The sequence below is a fragment of the Scatophagus argus genome, chromosome 4, assembly GCF_020382885.2.
Source record: "Scatophagus argus isolate fScaArg1 chromosome 4, fScaArg1.pri, whole genome shotgun sequence".
NCBI classification, from domain to species: domain Eukaryota; kingdom Metazoa; phylum Chordata; class Actinopteri; family Scatophagidae; genus Scatophagus; species Scatophagus argus.
The window spans coordinates 19,908,333-19,922,751 of NC_058496.1; the positions used below are offsets into that span (position 1 = coordinate 19,908,333).

Sequence of the window (14,419 nt, forward strand, 5' to 3'; positions counted from 1 at the left end):
TATATCCAAGGCACGTCAGTGGTGCATGTGTCCGTCATTGTGCTGGTTTGTCTATCCCCCCACTGTCCTCTGCTACACTGTCATGTCATATACAAACTCTTTGTTGACCTAACAGTTTAAATGTTGCTGAGATATTCTTCCCTGCTGTTGGTGTCCTGTTTTATAACCACACTGCACAACCTCTCACCAAGATGTTTGATCATCTTTGGGCTGATCCTTCTCAGCTGTCCTGTCCCAGAGGATCACAGGGATCACAGAGTGGGTTTTTACCTGCTCGTGTACTCATCCGTGTTTTGACCCTACTGCCCCTATGCACACTCTTTAGAGACTGGGACCCAAGTCACATGACTCTGACTCATCTGTGACATTCAAGTCACAAACTGAGTGACCTGACCCTGACCTCAGTTGACCATGACGTGTATGAAAATGATTTGAAACCAGTATTTTCTTCAGCTTTTTTTCAAACTTCATCATCTTACTTGAATGATGTCCCGTGCTGCTATTTCCTGTTGGCCAACTGGTAAATTCAGATTAGTCCGTTAAGAACGAAGTTTTATTAGCCTGCTATTCTGGGTCCAGAAAAGGCCCTGGTGCCTCAGATTCTCTATGCATTATCAACAGTGTTCTTAAGTACATTATTATTTCGAGTAATAACTGTCTTGAAAATAGATTTTTTTTTTTTTTAAATAAGTGGTCCCTCTTCAAGACAAATACACTATATTGCCAAAAGTATTCAGTCATCCATCCAAATAATTGAATTCAGGTGTTCCAGTCACTTCCGTGGCCACAGGTGTATAAAGACTGCTTCTACAAACATTTGTATAAGAATGGGCCGCTCTCAGGAGCTCAGTGAATTCCAGCGTGGTACTGTGATAGGATACCACCTGTGCAACAAGTCCAGTCGTGAAATTTCCTCACTACTAAATACTCCACAGTCAGCTGTCAGTGGTATTATAACAAAGTGGAAGTGATTGGGGAATCACAGCAACTCAGCCACGAAGTGGGGTCAGCGGATGCTGAGGCGCATAGTGCGCAGAGGTCGCCAACTTTCTGCAGAGTCAATCACTACAGACCTTCAAACTTCATGTGGCCTTCAGATTAGCTCAAGAACAGTGCGCAGAGAGCTTCACTGGATTCCATGGCTGAGCAGCTGCATCATCACCAAGTGCAATGCAAAGCATCGAATACAGTGGTGTAAAGCACGCCACCACTGGACTCCAGAGCAGTGGAGATGCGTTCTCTGGAGTGACAAATCACTCCACACATCATTTGTTTGGCAGTCGCCAGGAGAACGGCACTTATCTGACTGTATTGTGTCAAGTGTGAAGTTTGGTGGAGGGGAGATTATGGTGTGGGGTTGTTTCTCAGGATCTGGGCTTGGCCTCTTAGTTCCAGTGAAAGGAACTCTGAATGCTTCAGCATACCACGAGATTTTGGACAATTCCATGCTCCCAACCTTGTAGGAACAGTTTGGGGATGGCCCCTTCCTGTTCCAACATGACTGCATACCAGTGCATAAAGCAAGGTCCATAAAGACATGGATGAGCGAGTTTGGTGTGGAAGAACTTGACTGGCCTGCACAGAGTCCTGACCTAAACTCTACAGAATGCCTTTGGGATGAATTAGTGTGAGGTCTTCTCATCCAACATCAGTGTCTGACCTCACAAATGTGCTTGTGGAAAAACATTCCCACAAACACACCTCTAAACCTTGTGGAAAGCTTTCCCAGAAGAGTTGAAGCTATTATAGCTGCAAAGGGTTGACCGACGTCATATTAAACCCTATGGATTAAGAATGGGGCGTCACTTAAGTTCATATGCTTGTAAAGGCAGGTGAGGGAATACTTTTGGCAATATAGTGTATTAAAGCAACAGCCAGCTGAACACCATGTCATGTCAGCTGACATTGGTTTGTACAGTTACAGTTAGTCATTTTGCCACACACTGAACCTGGAACTTCTGGGGGTCCCTGGGGCTCCGGGGGTCCCTGGGGCTCATCCCAGTGGCAAACAAAAGGACCACAGAGTACACGAGGATCAGAAGCGTCAAATTCCCTCAATATTTAAACAAAAAATGCTGTCTTAGGTGGGAGGCAGTAATGAAATGCCGTCATGTATGAAGTGGGGCTTAACTGACTTTTCTGGGATTATACATTCTCACAGGTGAAGGAAACCTGATGCACTGATTAACTTTTTTTTTTGTCTCCAGACATTTCATTTATTTCCTTATTTTATATCTTGGAAAGTACAAACATCATAGAGGTTGATGCAGTAAAACTGTTGACGTGACATTCGGTTTAACACTGTCGTGGTTCCTTGGGTGAAGGCGTCAACTGCGGTGACCTGGCTGTGTGTGTTCATTATTATAGTTTCTGTCCATTGAACCAAAGATCCCACACAACACTTTTCAGCAGAAACTCCTGGCGTACATAAACAAAAGTCCAACTACACGCGCCATCCGTTTACTGGATAGAATCTCTGGCACGAGCATGCAAGGTTGACCCGGTGACGTTAGAGCGGCTGACCTTCCTAATTTTTCTTATTTGCATTTGGATTCGACACGGATTGACCAGCTGCAAAACTTATCGGAAAGTTGAAATCTTGGATCGACTGGAAAACATCTCCTGCAAACAAACTGTTGGACAGCTGAGCTGAAGAACAGCACTGAGGAAAACTACAGCAACATCTTTCCTGCCTACAAGAAAGAATGTCTTCTAATGGCCCCCCCGAGGTGGGGTACCTGCTGGCCAGAGCCGGGCGATGGCTCCTCAACTTTGCAGCTAAGTTATTTTTTAATGTCATGCCAAATTATTTTTCTCTTTGCATAAAGCTCCCGGCAGGAATTGTCTGTGCAAAATGACTCACAGATTAATGTAAATTGATCAATTTAAGGTTTTAAACAAAAAACAACAGATTAGATTTTAAACAAAACAGGAAAACAGTTTTTGGTGATACTTGATGTTTTCTCGGTATAAAATTATGATAACAATGTACTGAATGTCGAATGACGGAGAATGTGTTAGTAATTGTGTAGTTATTTTTGTTTTGAGGTTTGTCATCAAAATTGTAGAAGAAAAGATGGCGACCGGGTCATTTTTTTAATAATGCCGAAAAATCTATCTCTCTCGTGCGCCATGATATGATGGTACGTTCAGATGCGCACATCAGGACGGCAGACTGTGCAGGCGTAAGCGCGCCAGGATGGCTGAGTTTGCTGATAAGGTGGTTTAACTTTAGCTGAAAATGTATCTGCATACGATGTCGTAACACCTTTTAAATTTGTGAATACATTTTCAGGTGTTCCTCATCAGTATTATGAGTCTGAAAGGAGAAATCCTGTTATTAATTGATTCAAGGTACCCACAGTTTAGTATGCGTAACGGCGCAGGGAGTTTTGTGCACATCATGGCAAAGCTTATTTCAAAATGAGAAGAATTGACATCCTCTTAGGAATTTTGTTCCCGCAGTGAAATGAAAAGTGATGTCTCCACATGCCTGAATGGCACGAATCGCCTGTTCTCACCAATCCACGGTTATTTAAGCTTAAGTTTATTTTAATTCAAATATGAGACAATGTGACAGAATTGTGGCCTGTTGTTTGGACTCCAGTTAATGGTGGTTCCAAAAACAAGATATAGTTGAAGTCGCAAAAAGTGGAATGAGAGAGCCCTCCTTACTGCTACGCTGATCTTTAAAGTGAAGATACAGTTTATCACAATTTAATATGTTGCAGACAGTTATTGTTTGCATAAAATGTCAACATAGTACAGTACAATCCTTAATTCACCCTGGTCTTTGTTTCCACAAGTCAATGCGGTGTAAATCTTTATTTAACATTTAGTGTCAGTCAAATATGCCACAAGAACACTTTTGCTGTTTGTTGGGAGCTTTTCTACATCATGTTTGTAATGGATATGGTATAGCACAGTGTACGCATTGATACATGGGAATACACCCGAAATTTATATGGTTAAAAATGATTAATTTTGCTTGCTAAAGCTTATGTTTAATCTTCTTTGTGGAAATGAGTACTGTGAATTTTTAATACTTTATTCTCCCTCAGGTGGCTCCTTTTGACCTTGGTATAATGAACACTCTGTGCTGAAAGCCCTCTTGAAGACCCAGTTCCTCCTGATGATGTGGATGGTCTTCAGCAAGCTCATGTTGAGCCTGAAGAAAATGTCAGACCTCCATCTCCTCCACTCCAGCAGCCCCCATCACACTACGGGATGGAGTGGCAGCAACAGGGTCAGGCTGTTCAGTTTCCCATCTACTATCATGTTCCCTACCCTATCCCCTATGCTGCTCCTTATCCTGCTCCTCATGCTTACCCTCATGCTTACCCTCATGCTCATCCTCATGCTTACCCTCATGCTTACCCTCATGATTACCCTCATGCTTACCCTCTTGCTCATCCTTTTGCTTTTCCTCATGGTTTTCAACCTCAACCTGCTTTCCCCCCAGCTGCTCCTCATGCCTCTCCTGGTTTTCCTGATGCTGACCCTGTTCCTCATGCTGATCTTGATGATGAGATTGATCAGCTGATTGCCATGTACCAATATGAGCGACCAGAAGCGGGCGAGAATAGGATTGAGGTCCCCGAACTTGCTTTCCATGATGTTAGGCCACTCTCCCCGGAAGATTCTGCCGAGAGACTCAGGGAAGAGAGCGGTGAGGAGGAGGCTTCTGCTAAGAGGGCGAGGTGGTCTGATGACAGGTCTCAGATTGACTCTATAATGGATGGGCTGACAGTTCAGTGATTTCCAAGGTAGCCTCTGCATCTGACAGGGCTGCTGATGGCCCAGATAGTGTCTTGTACTGGGACCTGTGACAATCATTTCTTATTGTTGGCAGGACATAATGGATTCTACCCTTTTAACCCATGGACTGGCAGGGCTGTCAACATCCCAGGCGTTTTTTTTTTTTTGGGTCGTTTATCCTCATTTTGACATGAGGGCTGGATCCGCCTATCTTTCATCCTGAGGGCCGTTCTTTGCGTCTGGCAGGGACGGTGATGCCCCAGGTATCCCTTGCGTCTGGCAGGGCTGTCGACACCTCATGGACGTGGCGGGACGGGAACCTTCAGCTTGGCCGTGTGGACAGAGAGAAGAAGATGTCAAAAAGCTGCAAAGAAAAACTATAAAACAAGGGACTTTACTCTCTTACCACCAAGGAGGCTCTTCAAAGGCCGTTGTACATGAGCAATCTCGAGCAGTTTATTGGACTTCATACAGCTTGGAGAACTTGCATAAAAACTCACCAACCACGATTTAACAGGGGGCCTCTGTCATCAACTTCAAAAAGGTAAGCATGAGCTTCTGAACTGGAAGCAAACTACTTAAAACACAGTCGATTATAATATAAATACAGAAAAAGTCATATTGAAGAAACCTGTTTGCCCATGAAGTATCTCTTATTCCATTATTGAAAATTATTTCTCTTTCTTACTTCAGTTTTATCTTCCTCCATCACATGAGCTGCCGCTGCTGTTCACTGAGGATGAAAAAAGTAAGCATAAGTAAAAATGATCTATGTCTGCTACATATTCTGCTCTGGTTTAGCAATTTACTATCACAAATTCAATAATTCATATGTATCTCTATCCATATCATATTATTTTGCAATTTAGAGGATTGCAATTTTGTTTTTTCATTTCAAAAAATTTACATTTTTTCTTGTTTGGCTGCTCACAGTATGGTGTATAATAATAGTATCATAACAGGATCATGTGGTCAATATCAAATCCCAGTGTGAACTGGTCCTGAACAGATCCACATGCCCTGAAAAGAGCACGCTGTCGTATGACATAAACTGGCGAATTAATGGAGGCCACCCAAGTCAGCGTTTACGGTTTCACTTACAAGCTGATGTGCAGTGGAAGCCATTGAATTTGTGAGCATATGATAATTAGGACAAGGATGGGCAAAAAAAAAAAAAGAGTCAAATTTTTAAGTACCCCTTTTTTACTACCTCTATGGACGTGTGTGTGTGGATGTGGAGTAGGAGCCAGGAAGGGTTGAATTGTGATGTGAATGGCTTCAGAGAATCCAGAATTTCATGTTTGTATTCACTGAGTGACTCCCACCTGTGCAGAACTGGGAAGAATATCAACGTAGATTGACATAAGATTCTCATTAGAGCAAAATAAATCCGATTTGGGCCACTTTTGCCTGCAGTATGAATTAAGGTCACTTGTGATGTAAAGACACAAAAAGACATGTTATTGAATTGTTAATCTGTCTGTAATATGCTTATCCATATCACTCAATACTTCAAAGATTGTCTTGCTAACCATCCTTTATCATACCTTTATCTTTCTCCACCACCTGAGCTTTGGCGAAAAAAGGTGAGTGTGAGCTTCTGATAAAGAAAGTGACCTACAGCAGGCTGCAAATGAAAGACAGAAGGATGTATGTGATGATTGTGTAAACTAACTACATATGCACCTGTTTCTCCATACCCAGATGGATGTCTCTGCAGTGCCTCCATGGTTTCCCTGACAAGAAAACAGAAAGCTTATTTCCACGTTATCGCCCTACTGTTTCAACTGGTTTGGTGTCGCAATCAATAAAATACTCATACATCTGAAGTGACACCGTGTATTGTGGGATTTTTAGTTAAACTTAGGTGATGTTGGGTCATTGTGAAGCTTTTTAAATAGAAAATCAGTTGCACGTGTCTTAAATAGAACTTCATTTCCTTCACTTCACTTCCTCATTCAACAAGCTGGTTTGCTGAGTCTTCAGGATTACTTTGCAGAACCCAGAACAGATCTGTTTAAACCATCAGACATCAGCAGAGTAAGAAGATGATCACATGAGACTGATGATACTGCGCTCCAGAAAGGTCGAAACACACACATACACACGATTTCTCTCTGTCAACTCAAATCTGTAAAGGAATCAGTCAGACGAGGTGCTGTTATTAGTAACAGGATATTAAATTTTACTTTAGTATTAGCATCAAAATATATAAGTAGCAAAAGCTTTATCATAATTCATTTGTTGATTGTATTGTGTATTATTAAACTAAATCTGTAAAGTACCTAGTAACTAAAGTTATCAAATAAAGGCAGTGAAATAAGAAGTGTAATATTTGTTTAAGAATGTATTGGCTAAGAAAAGCTCAAAGGTACAGTACTTGAGAAAATGTGTTTTCCACCACTGATCAATGGTTATATATGAATAATGAAACAGCATTACTTTGACGTTGTAAGACAAACAGAAAACAGATGCTTCTTCGTCATACAATAAAAGTAAAAGTCAACAGCCATGAGAGGAGTGTCATGTGATCAGCTATTCTTGGATAACACTAAGAAAACAACAGCATACAGATTGGCCTGACAGTGGCGCCACAGCTTCACTATGTTAGAAAAATCCAAAAGGCTTGTCCTGTGTTAGAGAACTTGTCATGAATCACCAGAGAATCTTAACTGATGCTTTGAAGACATATTTCATGTGTGTGTATATTCCTTCATACGAAAAGAGTGGGAAGGTCACTTTTTTTTAATTGACAGCATCTGAGGACCCCAGTTTTGACAAAAAAAATATGAGAGTTTCTGAGAAAATAATATATATAATATATAATAATATATAATAATCAGCCTGCTAGGAAACACTGGGGCAAGAAACCCCGTCACCTCTAACAAACTTAACAATATTCTCAGCTGGCAGCAGATTATCTGTTTGTTCATTGCATTTTCTCATGTGGGACTTTTGCCCATTCGTGAAGAGGAGCAATATTCAAGTCAAGTCAAGTCAGTCATAGTGAGGTCAGACACTGATGTTGGACCAAAAGGCCTGGCTCACAGTCTCCATTCTAGTTCATTCCAAAGGTGTTGGATGGGGTTGAGGTCTGGTCTCTGTGTGGGCCAGTCAAGTTCTTCCACACCAAACTCATCCAGCCATGTCTTTATGGACTTTGCTTTGTGCACTGGGACACAGTCATGCTGGAATAGAAAAGGACCTTTAACAAACTGTTGCCACAAAATTGGAAGCATAGCATCGTCCAAAATGTCTCAGTATGCTGAAGCATTAAGATTTTCCTTCATTGCAAGTCAGGGGTCTAACCAACCTCTGAAAAACAACTCCTGTCTGAATACTTTTGTCTATACAGCGCACGTTGATGCAGTTTTAGATTTGAATATTGACTTGACTGACTTTGTTTAAACTGCAGACAGACTTGTGACTTGGTCCCACGTCTGACACTGTTAACCTGCGCACAGTCCTGCAGCCGTTTTACCCCTCTGCTGCCTCCCCCAGAGGTCATGTTGAGGTGGTGACCCTGCTGACCCCTCACCTCTCTCTGCTCTTACAGAAGCTGCTGGGAAACTCTCTCCTTAAGCTGGAGGGAGATGACAGGCTGGATATCAACTGCACCCTCCCCCTCACAGACCAGGTAGTGCTGTCGATGGAATGCCACTGCAGTGTTGGTGACAGTGCTGTCTATGCACAAACAGAAAACATTTTTTTCACTTCATCTGCTCATCATTTAGAAAACACTTTTTTCCACACTAGCAGTTTTGTTCAAAAGTAGATTATAAAGGGACATGGAGCTCATAGCAGATGCTCAGGGCTCACTGCCACACGTTGCTTCACTTGAAAATATCTCCATGTTCACCGGAATAATTTCGGTGATGTTAAAGATTGTGTTTGCTCGCTGTGCTGCAGATAGTTCTGGTGGGCTCTGAAGAGGGTCTGTACGCCCTGAACGTCATCAAGAACTCTCTGACTCACATCCCTGGCCTGGGATCAGTCTTTCAGATCCACATCATCAAAGAGCAGGAGAAACTGCTGATGATTGTTGGTGAGAGGTCCAGCTTTGTCTTTCTCAGACAATAAATGTTTACTGAGCTGCAGGATTTGAATCTAGACTTTAAGTTAGTTCAGTTCAGGGAGTGAGTACCCATAAATCCAAATCCGGCATCTCCTGCCAGAACAGCCACCATTATAAAAATGATTTATTACTTTGGAAAGCCAGACCACCATTCTGATTTGTTGATATGAAACATCTTGTTACTCAGGACTTCATCACACGTAACTGATTTAACGTCTGTGTATGTTTATGTGTGTGTTTATATGTGTGTGTGTGTGTGTGTGTGTGTGGGTGTGGGTGTGCCCATGTGCAGGCGACGAGAGGGCCTTGTGTCTGGTGGAGATTAAGAGAGTGAAGCAATCTCTGGCTCAGTCCCACTTGCCCAGCCAGTCTGAACTGGGCCCCTACATCTTCGAGACGGTCAAAGGCTGCCATCTGTTTGCTGCTGGGAGAGTAGGTCTTCCTGTCCGCTGTGACACTTCACAAAAAGCAGATTTCTTTTAGAGACTGACATAGACTTTCTCTTCACAGATAGACAACGGGCCTTGTATATGTGCGGCAATGCCTAACAAGATAACCATCCTGCGCTACAACGACAATCTCAACAAATACTGCATTCGCAAGGTGATGATGATCAGTTTCACACACAGTGGTAGAGACAGCAACGCGACACCAAAAACAGGATGTAAGGCAAACACATACAGCGCCTATTAAAAGTATTCACTCCCTGGGATGTTCTCCCCTGTTATTGCTTTTCTATATGGAATCAGGGTCAATATAATTTAACTTTTTTTGGACAAATATTTACCGTAACGACTGTTTAATGTCAAAGTGAAAACAGATTTCTACAAATTACTGCCAATTACTTTAAAATATACAATGGAAGTGATTGCATAAATAGTCTCACCCTTCAAATCAGTATTTAGTAGATGCACCTTTGGCCCCAGTCACAGCACTGAGTCTGAATGGTTAGGTCTCAGTCAGGTTTGCACGTCTGGACACTACAGTTTGGCTCCATTCTTCTTTACAAAACTGCTCGAGCTCTGTCAGATTGCACAGGGATCAGGCATGAACAGCCCTTTTCAAGGAATGAGGTCCGGGCCATTCCAGAACATTCACCTTGTTAGCCATTTCTGTGTAGTTTTCACTGCTTCAGGTCATTGTCTTGCTGTCACTTTACCCTCTTCAGCAGTGGCTTTCTCTCATAAAGTTGTAATTCCTTCAGATTAGTGTGGTGTCTTGGTGGCCTCCCTCACTGGTATTTTTCTTGCACGGTCACTCAGTTTGTGAAGATGGCCTGCTCTTGGCAGATTTACACATGTGACACGTACCTTCCATCTCTTCATGATGGATTTAACTGAACTGAAACTGAACTGAAAACAGAATTTAATCCAAGAATTCAAGCTTCAGCTTTTCAACTGATGGATTGGATATCCTTTGCAATGAATAAAAGTGTCAGGATTTTTAAGAATAAAAAGTACAAAAAAGAACTGAGACAAGCCTTCTCACATCTCTATGTTTCATCTCACAGGAGATTGAAACTCTGGAGCCCTGCAGCTGCATTCACATGACCAGCTACAGCATCATCATCGGCACCAATAAGTTCTACGAGATTGAGATGAAGCAGTTTGTGCTTGAGGGTAAGTACATGAGAACAGTCACTGGCCCCTGGCTCTTTTGGGGGAAGGGGAATAAAGACCAAGAGTTTAGACACAGTGTTTAAACTCACATTTTCTGATTTACCCACTGCAGAGTTCCTGGACAAGAACGACGTGTCGCTGGCCTCTGCGGTGTTTGCAGCCTCGTCCCACAGTTTCCCCATCGCCATCATGCAAGTGGCCAGCAACATGCAGAAGGAGGAATACCTGCTGTGTTTTCACGGTGAGGCTGAAACTGTTTTCTGTTAACAACGCGAGGATAAACACGAAATTCTGTTTTTAGCACCATGTCCTCAATGTTTTTGAGAAAATTGTATTTTCTAGAGGTGGGTGAGCCTTATCTTTATATGTAGGGTTATCTACATCTACATACAATATCTTATCTGTGTAGAGTTAGACACAATAATGGGGGAGTGCACAGTAAACTTTATATATGTGGCAGAGTTTGGAGTGTTTGTGGACACGTATGGACGAAGAAGCCGTACTGAGGACATTAAGTGGAGCCGTCTGCCTCTGTCCTTTGGTAAACACTCTTTCTATCTCCTGCCACTTTATGCTGAATCAATACAGCAATTGACATCTGTATAATTTGGTATTCTTCTCTGGTGCAGCCTACAGAGAGCCCTACCTGTTTGTTACCTACTTCAACTCCCTGGATGTCATCGAGGTTCAGGGACATGCCTCTCTGGGGTGAGACAGACTGGCCTCCTTGGACACTAGTTTGAGAAACTTTGATTCTGTGATTCTGATTGTTAGCTGTATTTCCCATGTCCCTGTCTGTGCTTCCAGTCCTACAGTGCTGGCCCACCTGGACATCCCCAACCCTCGCTACCTGGGCCCAGCCATCTCCTCCGGGGCCATTTATCTGGCCTCCTCCTACCAGAACAAATTGCGAGTCATCTGCTGTAAGGGGAGTCTGATCAGAGAGTCTGGAGAGCTGCAGAGGACTGGCTCCAGTCGAGGGTCAGCTCCCTTCCTTAGTTTGAGCAAGAACGAGCTCAGGGAAAGACAGAAAAGATACAGAATTAATATTATAGTGCAGGGTGGATTAAAACACATTTATTGTGAACTCACGGGTAGAAACCACCACTGAAATCTGGTATTGTTTTCGTTGGAGAGGCCAACAGTGCCATCTGCTGTGAACACACAAAATCTTCTTGTTTCTCACACCAGGAGAGTCTGTTGTGAGACGCCTCTCTCTGCTGTCTTTTCTGCAGTAGCCCCAGTAAGCGAGGCCCCCCCACCTACACAGAGCACATCTCCAAGCGTTTGTCCTCGGGCCCCGGCAGCCACGACGGCCTGCACCGGGAGCCCAGCACCCCTCATCGTTACCGAGAGGGCCGCACCGAGTTCAGACGAGACAAGTCACCCGCCCGACCACTGGACAGGGAGAAGTCACCCGGCAGGGCGCTTGACAGTCGCAGGGAGAGGTCTCCTGGGAGATTTGGGGACAGTACCCGACTCCATGCTGGGTCTGTCCGAACACAGCTCGCCCCTGTTAACAAGGTACTGTAGGGGCGTCCTGGTGGCTGGGTGTCTCCGTTTGAAACAACATCAAAAAGTCTTGTAACACTGAGTGGGAGCATCAGTAAAGTAAGAAAATAGGAAAAAGGTGTGCAAGCAGAGAGAATAGCAATAAAACATACTGAAAAATATTATATTATTAATGTCCTAAAAATCGAAACACTGCAAAAGATCATCTAATGCTAAATGAAAAGTGTAGCCTAGTTTTGAGAGTGTGTCTGTTTTGTTGCTCATACTAGTGTACCTTTCTCTCATCATACAGCTTATGATAACAAAATAATCGCTTAATACTGTTAACACCAGACAGGCCAAAACAACAGCAGCTCAAGTCCATTTTAGGGTCTGTCTTCGAATGTTGTGTCTGGTGTCCTCCTAATTTTGGCAATGTTTTCACCAAAAGACCAGAACCAACAATAAATATGTCCTGCTAAGAAGTTCAGTCTGTGCTGCCATAGAAACACACACACACACACACACACACACACATTGTAGACTCAATCCTACTTACACCTTCCTGCAGCCAAAAATACTCAGTGTAACAAATGTGTGTTTATCCCCACCTGAAAATAGTCCCCACAAATGCACTAATTAATCATGTTTTAACAAAAACTACAGTGTCCACATATTTTAAGTCATTATGGAACCTTTTCTGAATGTGAAACTATTTATTCATGACCCATTCCCAAAGATTTATGTCCTGAGCAGGAACAGATGGGCTGGAAGCCACAGACAGGAAGTTCCAAAGTTACTGAGGGAGAGACGGATAGTTTATCTTTGGCCATTTTGCAACCTTCATCTTGTCACTTGGGCTATTATTTGTTTTAAATTAATTAATCCCAGTGGAAAATATTCAAATGTTCAGAAAATATATGTTCTTATTCTCAACAAATCCTTATTCAATTTGTAACTAGTTGTAACAAGTTGTAACTATGAATTTAAATGGCACCGTGGGATGTTTCGTGAGCAGACACACCCTGTTCCAACTGTATCTGAATTGAATTCAGTCCTCCAGACATATAATACATTCACAGTACACACACAGGACACAGCATCATATGAAAGTGTCTCCTCCAGAAGTCAGCTGTTGAACCAGTCAAAGTGACTCTTTGTCCCTGTTCCCTCTCTTACAGGTGTGGGATCAGTCATCAGTGTGAGTCCTGCCCCACGCAGCTCCTGACTGGAGGTTGAAGAGAAACTTTGGGAAACTCTTGATCCACTCTGAGCGCAAGCACACACATGCACAGAAGTACACACACACACACACACACACACACACATCGCTCAGGCTGTCATTGCCCCTTTGCCTGTACATACTGCACTCTCAGTTCGTCGTTCAGAAACACATAAACCTGCACTGGGAGACGTCTCCTGCGACAATCTTCTTTTCTGACACGTGCTTTGGTGGGACACGTCCCACAGCAGAATTGGTGGCAGGGAACCTTTGCTGATCTACAGATCAAGAGAATCTACTTTATATGATACACTCAAAGTTGTAAATATTGCTGTCTGAGTTTTTATAGATAAAGGGAATAATCGGCTGGCAAAGCCATGTTTCTATTTTTTTTAAAAATGAGTTTCTAAAGATGTTGCAGGGAGATTAATGATGTCGTTGGTTATGAAATCTAATATCAACATTTCATCAGAATCTGAAACATCACGTGAGGCTTTTTATCTCTTTTCCGAGAATAAAACCAACACTGAATTGCTCACACAAGTCACGATGAGGAAAAGGTCTGAGGAGATTGGATTTGAACAGGAGTTGAAAACTCGTTCTTGTTACATGACCAGTCTTCTTTCTTTGGATCAAATGTATGGTCCTCTTGACAAAATAGCCTTTGATATATAATTGCATATAATTGCTTTATTGACGGTCGTCGTCTGGCTATACTTTGTAAAACAATTAAGAAATGTTTTGCTCCAAGTGTTCCTCGTGTTGTTTTTAGCAAACCTAAGATCAACAAACACGCAGCTCTGCCTCTGATGCCAGATGTGGTGCAGTCAGGCCGGCTGACACCACCTCAGCTTGCTCTTCGACCGCCGCCGCCACCGCCGCTGCTGCTGCTGATTATGGTTACAGATGTCCTGTTTCTGTGCAGTGGTATGAAGTTTAGTAATCGTCAGGGGTCAGCACTTTCTAGTATTGTTTCTTTTGAGTCAGTAAGACCACCTCCATTCGTCACATCAGTGAGCATGACTAACTTAGAGCAGCACTCGTCGCTTTTTCAATCTTGATTCTCTCTTGGTTGTTCTTTTCTGTCATGTACTCACATGAATTTGCATTCAGTAAGTAGTCATTGATGTTAGACAGTAACTTAAGATTTTCTTGATTTTTAGAGATGTATACCAGTACATTCATTAAACATGATTGCAGTGTTTGTTTTCTTCTTTGTGTGTGTGTGTTTTCGGCTGCAGATATTCCATCATA

General features: G+C 42.7%; 1 protein-coding gene and 2 long non-coding RNA genes across 3 annotated transcripts in view; 2 read left to right on the plus strand and 1 right to left on the minus strand.

Moving 5' to 3' along the window:
• LOC124057778 (citron Rho-interacting kinase) overlaps nt 1-14,376 on the plus strand; it is a 43,591-nt gene extending 29,215 nt beyond the window's left edge. Inside the window, exons 30-40 of the mRNA XM_046386332.1 lie at nt 8,315-8,395; nt 8,668-8,803; nt 9,126-9,265; nt 9,344-9,436; nt 10,344-10,452; nt 10,565-10,693; nt 10,913-10,993; nt 11,082-11,160; nt 11,260-11,433; nt 11,691-11,976; nt 13,125-14,376. Of these exons, the coding sequence (XP_046242288.1) occupies nt 8,315-8,395; nt 8,668-8,803; nt 9,126-9,265; nt 9,344-9,436; nt 10,344-10,452; nt 10,565-10,693; nt 10,913-10,993; nt 11,082-11,160; nt 11,260-11,433; nt 11,691-11,976; nt 13,125-13,148 (1,332 nt within the window). The 3' untranslated portion in view covers nt 13,149-14,376. The remainder of the gene's footprint in view (nt 1-8,314; nt 8,396-8,667; nt 8,804-9,125; nt 9,266-9,343; nt 9,437-10,343; nt 10,453-10,564; nt 10,694-10,912; nt 10,994-11,081; nt 11,161-11,259; nt 11,434-11,690; nt 11,977-13,124) is intronic.
• The window catches only part of LOC124057782, a 1,110,263-nt gene that overhangs the window by 428,108 nt on the left and 667,736 nt on the right, over nt 1-14,419 (plus strand). The gene's annotated exons all lie outside the window — the stretch shown is intronic.
• Nucleotides 5,296-11,265, minus strand: LOC124057781. Its single transcript, XR_006843161.1, has 4 exons — nt 9,720-11,265; nt 8,297-9,290; nt 6,445-6,494; nt 5,296-5,491 (listed from the first exon to the last, which is right to left on the minus strand). It is a non-coding gene; the product is annotated as an uncharacterized LOC124057781 (long non-coding RNA).